This window comes from Antedon mediterranea, chromosome 10 (assembly GCF_964355755.1).
Source record: "Antedon mediterranea chromosome 10, ecAntMedi1.1, whole genome shotgun sequence".
NCBI classification, from domain to species: domain Eukaryota; kingdom Metazoa; phylum Echinodermata; class Crinoidea; order Comatulida; family Antedonidae; genus Antedon; species Antedon mediterranea.
Genome location: NC_092679.1, coordinates 13,979,341 through 13,989,486, shown reverse-complemented (window position 1 = coordinate 13,989,486; position 10,146 = coordinate 13,979,341). Strand labels below are relative to the sequence as shown.

Below are 10,146 nucleotides of genomic sequence, written 5' to 3'. Positions count from 1 at the left end.
AAAAAGTTCACGATATTACACTCTACTCTGTACAGGGGTGTAAATATACAGGTCCACGCTAACGCTTGCACACGGACCAGGGCGGAAAATGGTGTATTTTTGGAGAGTGATAACGTCAGCATTCACGCGAGGAGCGAGCTAAGACAACGTGATGCTGGTAGTGGGAGTGCATGTGTTTTGAAAATAACTCAGTTGTGGGTATTTTCCGAAGATTTTAAATTGCGTTTTCTTTTTAAACTCTTGAATTCATAAATAGTTCTTTCAACTATAGCTCTTGCCTACTCTTCTTAATTAAAAAAGTCAAGTGCGTCGAATCCGCGTCTAGCGACGGTCACGGGTTTGGTGCATCTTTTTTTTCCCTTTAGAATTAAGGGAGGTGGCTAGCCACCCTATTCACCCACCTACCCTAGATCGAGATTTATGCGCGAAAAGAAACGTGACCAGACCCTGTTTTATGGTTCGGGCCAACCGCTTCCTTTTCCCAATCGAACCCCCACCCAAACCCCTTTAATCGACAGCGAACATATACGCGGTACACCAAGGGTTATTGGTAAATTGAAACAATTCGTAAACTCAACCGTGAGAACATAACTCGTACCTATATTCCTGTAAGAACGTACGTCGATGCGTAGTTGCAAATTAATTTTCGATTTTCGCCTGGAATCTGAAAAATACACATTTTGGTCCCTGGATGTAATATGATACAGCCCAGATATGTCGACGGGTATACCGCAGTGAGCCATGAAAGATTCGTACAAAGAGACACCGCCAGACAAATGCGTACCACATCATACTGTTTACTTCGCTGTCAGTATATCGTACGTACGTCAAAAATGGCATGCCGCAGTTACTTAAAATATATAGTAGTACACTTAATATGGTTTTATTTTTTACCAGAAAAGAAATGATCATATTTATCTCCCCGACAAATATGGGCAATACTCCCCGACCTGGGGGGGGGGGGGGCAGCTTTCCCCGACGGGGGGTGGTGGGGGGGGGGGGGGGGGCTGGCTGGCGCCACAACTGTCACGTCATAACCAGGAAACGATTGTCACGCTATTAATTAACCAATCGTATTATGGTTTATATCATTCTCTCTGACTTATTAAATTCCCGCCAGAGATACCTCCGATTCAAGAAGTAAGAGTAAGAAAGTGTGTTGGAAAAGCCATTAACAGGTAATTTTCGGAATCTACTAGCTTATGCTAATCTTTAATACCTTATTTAAGCTCTGTCATTTGGGGTAGAAACCTTGCGTCTTCAAAGGGTTAAAATACAATTTTGTTCGTAAATTCTAGTTGTGTCTAATGGAAAAGGCGACCTTGGTGAGCAAATGATAAGACTTTTTTGCAGATGTGGCCAAGATGTCATCGATTGTAAGCAATAAAATCGATAGATATATTTAAAACTTGACTACCACAAGGAAATAAAAAATGATATACATAATAAGTATGTTATGACAAAAACAGGTACTGTATAATGAAAAGAAGTAAAGTGAAAGTACACTAATGTCACGACCCGAATCCGGAACTTCTTTTGTTGATACCAACTCAGTTGGAAATGCTTATACAATTTGTAGAATTTACGAAACATTCATGATTTTATTTCAATATCAAACCAGATTTTGTATCACAGTGACGTTTCTAAAATAAACGCAATATTTAATAGGTTAGGTTTTCACATTTATATTGCAAACATGTTGAAAATGGACTCTACATCCTTGATATGCTGCCTGTTGTTTTTATGGGTTGATTTATCAATTGGTGTTGAAGTTGCATGTAGTAATGATACTAATGTGAATGCAGTTTGTGAATGTACAAAAAGAACCGTGGACTGTGCAAACCGTGGACTCAATGAATGGCCGGTAGGAATTCCAGTAAACACCCAAACTCTGTAAGTTTTTTTTGTAATTTCAATAACCAGTAGACACAATAATTCTGTAAGCTTCACATTGCAATGTCAAAGCTACGGTTATATGTTATTATCCCTACATATCCTCTTCGGGCCCGGCGACCCGTAAGGCTGCTTTGCAGTTTCCGAACTGCTGTTTGGAGGGAGGTTAGCCCAACGTAGTAAAATGTTATATGTTATAGGATATTCTTGAACAATAAGAGCTTTTGTTTGAAATATCGAATGAAACCCCGATAGTCGAGTTTTTGAGTAACCCGCCAGGACTTTATAAATACTGTGCGCTACCTGTGTCCCGTTAGGATCCTGGGATAGGCTACTTATGCCCATGTTGCAAGCCGTCTAAAACGTCTGCCTTCTTAGGCCAAAACTGTTCACTGTCGCGGAATAATGTATTGATTATACCAATTAGAATGGTATTTATTTAAATAAACGCCCGGAACACCTCCCAAATAAAACATCAATTGATAATTATCACCACCCCCCCCCCCACCAACTACCATCTAATAAACGTCCATCCACATTTATACACATAATATTGTATTATATTTATGACACAATTATACTATTTTTAGTAGATTTCAATTTACCAAGGATTTGTAATTCTTTTTTACCACTTTTTATATCTACTAGAGGATTTTATTTGTAAATGTACCATTTTATTAAAATTAACAAAATTAACGTAACCCTCAAATAAGCACCTCCCTCAAATTAACTCCGCCTCCCCACATCCACACTATATGGGCCCTACCAAACAATTAACACTATACGTAAAACGCTATTAATCATCTAAGACACTGTGAAACAGGTTAGTGAGTAGGTTTAGTTTTAGGAATATCAAGCGTTTCAATAATGGTAACCGACCGAAAACGTCCAGACCAGAACGTCCTTCTAAAACCTTTTTACCGTGTCATTATCATTCCGAGAACCATCGTCTACACTTCCTAGAGGGAGAGCGAGCGAAGCGAGTTCACCCTCTAGTGTTAATAATGTGCCATGTAGAACAAAGCAGTATTTTGGAATTTAGCAATACGAACGATCAATATAGATTAACTAGCTTGATGATGTGTTTAAGGAATAAAACCGAGCATTTTTCGTCTTACGTGCAAATGCCTTACGTTGTTTAGTATGTTTACAATGTTTTGTTCACCATAGCACAATTTTTTTTATAGTTACATGAACAATAATAACCTGAAGGAAATCGACGAAGATGCTTTGTCAAAGCTACATGAACTTTTCACCATGTAAGTAATCTTTTACATAAATGCAAGCAAGCTACAGTACAGATGACAACATTAATTTGGGCTAAAATGAAATATCATTCGATAAAATGGTGAAAGTAGGCTTAAAAATGATAAGGCATAGGCTTAACTAGGATGAGCATAGACTAAGCAAACCCCTGTCAAATACATTGTTTCTCTTTAGTCGAGGGATTTCAACCACATTAATTTCTAGATAAAAACGTATTGTGTAAATCATAATTGTAGCATAATAATATATTATTGAAAGCCTGATTATATGCGCTATATAATACCCCTTTCACACCAAAAGCAAAACTCCGGAGACACCCCGGAGTTGACGTCCCGCTGTTTGGTGTGAAAGGTAAAATCAAGCAACTCCGGAGTTTAAAACTGCGGGGTTGAACAGCTGAACATTCTCCGGAGAGCGAACTGCGGGGACACCCCGGTGTTTTGGTGTGAAAGGTACCAACATCAAACTCCGGAGTGTTTCGGGTCAAAAGGTCATCCTCACACGATCACTCATAGCTTTAGTTTTATTTCAAAATACTTTAAATATTTGTACAACATATATAGCGGGTTCAAAAATAATAAGTAGTATCAATAAAACATTATATTACTTCTGAGACTTTTGAAAGTAATTATTAAATTTAAAATATTATTAATTAAAATGATTCTAATGATCGTCGCTATGTAAACAAACAAAATAGAGGGCGACATTTACAATTTTATTTTATAAACCCCGGTGTTGCTAGGTTGGTGTGAAAGGGGTATCTCCGGAGTTTCTCGACGTTTTGAATGGTCATAAACCCCGGGGTGTCTCCGGAGACACTCCGGAGTTTTGGTGTGAAAGGGGTATTAGAACAGGCTATTATTATTATTATTATTATTATTATTATTATAATTTCTTCTGACAATTATTTCAACTTTTATAATTAACTGCCTCTTTTGATTTACTTATACATACATTTACTGTAAGGATGGCTTTAATTGTTGATAACAATCTGTACTATATTATTATGGATCATTAGAAATATTACATTACGTTGTAACTGTTATAAGATATTTTATATTTTATTTCTGTATAGTTATCTGAACAATTTCACTAACTATTTTATTTGTATTTATATTTATACCTATTTCTCGTAATAATACTGTAGTTTTAATTTAGGCCTATTATTGTATTAACCTTATCTTCAAATCGCGCTAAAACAAGCTTATCAAGCTTCTCTAACCATGGAGGTATCTCTAACGTACGTATTAAATTGCTTTGTGTACTTGAATACACTTTGAACATGTATTGTTCTCCAAACATGAACAAAATGCCGATGAATGACATCACATTTTAAATAGGCCAATTTGTACTTATGATAAAGTTATTCACTTATACATTAAATAATTTTTTTTCCTGATTTGTTTATGGATAGGTAGTATAATATAAAATTTTTTTCAAATATAATACCAAAATCTCATATTTCACAACAATTAGAAAAGACATCTTTTTGGTCGCATGCAACGCGACTCTACAGCTCACTATGTCGGTCGGTTGGTCGGTAAACACTAACTTGAGCACGCGACTGCAGCCATTTATATGGCCTTGTTCTATGGCTATAGACTAGCCTTAAGCTAACAACTCATGCTATGTATGATCCATACAGAGTAAGCCGGTCGCGATTTTTTTTTTCGTACATAAGTTGGGGACCCCCTCATGAAACGTCACAAAATAAACATGAATAATTCATCAGTTAAATGTAATTGTTCCGTGTGCACCCAAGCGTATAGCAACAAGAAGCGATTACACAACTGCGATACGATACTTTCTACAGTAGGCCTAGGATTCTAAGTCAATTCACGCGATTGCCTTCGCGCACTCTTCTTCACACAAAATGTGTCGAGTCGAGGCTAATCGACAGCTAGGCAAGACATTAAACTAAGTAGTAATTCATTGGACATAGCCCAAAGAAAGCTTAGACCCACAAGAATAAAGAATGTGTATAATTTGTGTACTGTATTTTTTTAAATTCTGCTATTTTATTATCAAACAATGCATGTACTCAAAGGAACTTTAAAAATGCGCGTATATGAACACATGAGATGGGAAGATTAGACCCACGAGAATAAAAACTGTATTTTTGTGTAATGTTTATTGTTTAATTTTGCTGACTTATTACTCGGATTGTGTCATACCTATAACACACACACACACACACACAGCTCTACTAGAATAGACATATGTTTAGAGACTAATAATTAGGCCTAGGCCTAATAGTATTAATAGAAACTATAATTTTAACACGTAATTCTTTAGTAATAAATTATATTAAAAACACTATCATAAACTAAAGGCTGATTATTTCGACAATCCACACAAAACGCCGCTATTCTTCTATGAAATCGCACGCCGCAACAACAGCGCGGAGATAGGCCTATAATCGTACCGCACTTGTGTAATCACTTCTTGTTGCTATACGCTTGGGTGTACACGGAACAAGAACATTTAACTGATGAATTATTCATGTTTATTTTGTGACGTTTCATGAGGGGGTCCCCAATTTATGTACGAAAAAAAAAATCGCAAGCCGGTCTTCACACAACATATGCGTGTATAATGTATATTAAGCCAATTTGAGGTTTAACATTCCCGAAGAATTATATGATAGCGAATCACCATCTTATATTGCAACGATATAAAAAGCGACATAATTGTATTGGTGAAAATAACTTTGTCATGTTAAGACGTAATTAAATTAAAGTATTGCTATAAAGATGTTGCATTGCATTGATCTTCATTAAATTTTGTTTATTTATATCTTTATTGTTGACAGAAATGTTAATAACAATTTACTTAGTAAATTACCAAGCTTGCCGAAGACAATTGGTAATATGTAAGTCTGTTATGTTTATTAAACTTTTATTGTTACTAATTAGTTTAATCAATATGATCACTGTCATATTATATCAATTTAGTTGAAGTTATGTCCGTTTTACAATGCTCATTCAAATACAATAGTTACACCACAGGCCTGCAAAACCTTCTTTTCTATTTCTTTTGAAATAATACTCGTATTGTGTTGCAACACTTTGAGTTAAATATTCCCCATTACTATTAGGCCTACTCTCTGTTTTAGGATGTGAACGTTTATTCTAATCCATCCAGATTCCAAATTATTAAGTGTGATTTGCAAGCAGGTAATAGAGTTCTGCGGTGTGACGTCACAACGATAGATGGCTCTGCGTGGTTGCAAGCGCAACAAAAAATGCGTTCAACGCTACTATGTTGATAAACTATAGATATCTGTATTTCTATCAAATTATGTATCTTAGCTTGACTTTTTTAGACTTAAACTGTAGTTGAAGAATAAATAGATTATTGTTATTATTATTACAAATATTTAGTGATCTTTTGAAATTTTAGTTTGTTTTTATTGAAAATTATTAAGTTTTAAAATGACTACTTCAATAAGCCTATTCCAAACCATTGGTGACCTTGGAGTCACGCATTTTTTATTTGGCTTTCAACCACGCAGCGCCACCTACCGTCCACGCAGCGCCACCTACCGTCGTGACGTCAGCAACGCAGAACTCTATAGCAATGATACGCATACATTACAAGATACACTATGTAATGCATTGAGTTATATTAGTTATAAATAATAATTTTAATTTATCTAAACATTTCAGACATGCAGACAAAAATTTGCTGACAGACATATCAACAGTTTTTAATGATCTTCCAATTCTTCATATTTTGTAAGTTGACAATATAATTTGAAAATGTTACTTCTTTTACGTGTGTAGAACTAACTTTTAGTAGTGAGCTTTTGCTTCGAGACGGTAAATTAACGAAAGTAGGTGGCATACATTCCGTTCATTGTATTTAGCCGATCTAAAAATCGGTCTTACAATTCAACCAGACGAAGAACAGTTGACGTCTTTCTGAAACTGTTAAACCATAAGCAAAGCAAATGTATACATGATAGGCACAAGTTGTTTATTTTCATAACAAAAACATCATATGTGTATATATAGTATGTGTAGGATGTAAATTCATTTTGATTCTTCTAGATTTATTTAAAAAAAACGTTTTTGATTATGTGTTTTTTAGTTCATATTGTGAAATTTGCTAATCGAATACCTAGCCTGACTAACGCAGAACCTGCTCAACCGAGCTTGCATGCATAGAATCAGGGGCCTAAGCCTAGAGGAGGCTAACCGTTGTTGCTTTTGTTTCGAAGGCATTTAGCACCAGACTCTATATATTAAATTACCGTCTCTTTTCGTTTACCGTCGCGATGCAATGTCTCACTATTATTACAACTGGACGGCACTGCGGTTTAAAACAATAACAACAATAAAACGTATTAATGAAGATTTCACAGTCAATGAATAAAGCATAGAAAATGATAAAACGAAGTTACTATTATACAATCGCATTTAATAAAGTATTCTAAGTAGTTACATAATTTTTGTTTTCATAATAGAAGCCTGACCAACAACAAAATAACTATACTGAGAAATACCACATTTCAAGGATCCACCGTGATAACTAACTTGTAAGTTCAATTGTTACCTTCAAAACTTTTTCTGCTGCTGCCGATGCTTCTCTTGCCGATTCTGCAACTTCTGTTTCTTCTGTTGTTTTTTGCTGCCATTGCTGCTGCTGTATGTAAGAGTGATACAAATGCATCAGCAGTGTATACATCTTGGTGCATCCAAATTGGTCATTGCGTTTTGTTCTGTTTATTTGTTCCTAAATGAAACCACCAATTACATTGTTATAATATAATTATATACAGTTATTACAAAACAGTAATTATTTGCTTTTAGAGGAAAACGCTTTATTTTTCATTCGGTTGAAATCACCCTTGATGACGAAACATGTGTTTATTTGATGATTATACGGTTTTGGTAATGCACGTATCCGAGCAACTTTAATACTATTATAGTCAAAGAATGGAAAGGTCCAGCAATTCCTGCATGACACACTTAAACCTGAAAAGACATTGCTGTTTCACCGACTGAGTAAAATGTCTTTATAGTTTTAGCCATGTTTCAGAAACATATTCAACAAAAGCAGTTAATAGTCTATCATTTTAGTGACAAAACTTAACGATAACAAAATCATTTAAATTATTGCTTGTTTCATAATTTATTAGCATTACACTAGCAATTTTATGGGAGCATTTATATCCGATATTTGATTACTATAAGTATTGTTAATTTCTAAATGCAAATTTAGGTTATATAATAATTATGCGCAGCAATCAGTTTCTATAACCGTAATCGGCAACAGCTTGAATAATTTCTTGTTATTGGGGTATCAGGATCATTTAGAATTTCGATGTGTTTCCGTTTTTATTTCTTCATAGACATGTTTTACTTTATCTGATCTTTCTTTATATTCTTTATATTTTGATGATAACGATGATAATGAAAAAGAATATTTGATTTGATATAGATGATCATCAGTTGTTATTTCATAGCGTCTCTAAGTGATTTTTCTTTTCAACACGAATGAATAAGATAAAGAATGTACTGCATGTTTAGTTACTGAAAATACACGTTGACGATCGTTCTAGTCACTTTGTTGTACTGTTTCTGCTGCTGCTCCTACTCCCGCCGCTGCTGCTATTTAGATTTAGATGATCATCAGTTGTTATTTCATAGCGTCTCTAAGTGATTTTTTCTTTATAACACGAATGAATAAGATAAATAATGTACTGCTGAAAATACACGTTGACGATCGTTCTAGTCAGTCTGTTGTACTACTGCTGCTCCTACTGCCGCCGCTGCTGCTACTATGGTACCACCTGTCACTACCACGACTACCACACTCTTATTTAACAACTTTTATAATTTGAGATATTTATTCTAAAAACTAATGATGATTTTTTTTTTCAGATACCTGTCATCTAATGATATAAATATCATTGAACCTTTTACTTTTGCAAACAACAGCAAATTAGCATATTTGTAAGTTTTTAATTTTTGTTACAATATTACACTTAAGTAGATCAAGTGTTATAACGTTCGTAAAAGCTAGCTACTTATTCGGCGTAGAGGGCGTAGCAAACAAGTTTGCGGAAATAGGATAGCAAATACTAGAGTAAGTCAAAGGTCATCGATTTCTGCTAAAATATTTTGAACAAAATAAGTAGGTCAAGTGTTATAACCTTCGTAAAGCTAAGCGGACAGGGGGTGGTAGATGCAAAAACAAGTTTGATAACTTTCTTGTTATTGAGGTATCAAGATCATTTAGAGTTTTGATGTGTTCCGTTTTATCTCTTTATATTACATAGCCTATGTAAATACGTGAACGTGATTGGTTGAAACTGCATCACATGACTACCGCTGCGAAGATCGTAAATCGTATAAATCCTCGAGTACGATGATATTGACTGAATAATTTTCGCGTAATTATCTTTGTCATAACAAACAAACAAACATATAAAATCCAGCAAATTCTCGAGTACGATGATATTGACTGTGTAATTTTCGTGTGGCAACACTCGCGCTTGGCGATAAATAAACAAAAGTCATCTAGTGAGACTTGAACCGCGATGAATTGTCACTCCATCACAAGACAATGCTTCATCCGATGCACCACGCAACTAGCTTGAAGAAATTATTCAACTACACTATTTAACACAACAGGCAAAGAACATTAATTCTAAACCGCCCGATGATAATATACTGAAATTTAATTAATTATTTTGAAACGATAAAGATGAGGAAATCTGTGAGAATGAGAAAAAGTCGCCCCAACCGAGACTCGAACTCGGACCGCCTGCTTGATATGCAGATGTCCTAACCATTAGACCACTTGGGCTTTCATGGTATTGTTCGAACTCGATTGGATAGCGACTCTTTAACATTCTCGGCGTGGTACGGCGGAACAGCACTAGTCCTCAGTTGTACGCACGCGCAACAGAGATCAAATTGATACGCCCTCATCTTTCAGTATTTTTATTCACGAGGCGGGATCTCCGAAGAGATACTT

General features: G+C 35.3%; 1 protein-coding gene across 1 annotated transcript in view; it reads left to right on the top strand.

The window, feature by feature from the left end:
* Nucleotides 1-1,287: 1,287 nt before the first annotated feature.
* Nucleotides 1,288-10,146, top strand: part of LOC140061164 (uncharacterized) — a 50,681-nt gene continuing 41,822 nt past the window's right edge. The window contains exons 1-6 of the mRNA XM_072107638.1: nt 1,288-1,893; nt 3,081-3,152; nt 5,972-6,031; nt 6,828-6,896; nt 7,628-7,699; nt 9,048-9,119. Coding sequence (XP_071963739.1) covers nt 1,697-1,893; nt 3,081-3,152; nt 5,972-6,031; nt 6,828-6,896; nt 7,628-7,699; nt 9,048-9,119 — 542 coding nt within the window. The 5' untranslated portion in view covers nt 1,288-1,696. The remainder of the gene's footprint in view (nt 1,894-3,080; nt 3,153-5,971; nt 6,032-6,827; nt 6,897-7,627; nt 7,700-9,047; nt 9,120-10,146) is intronic.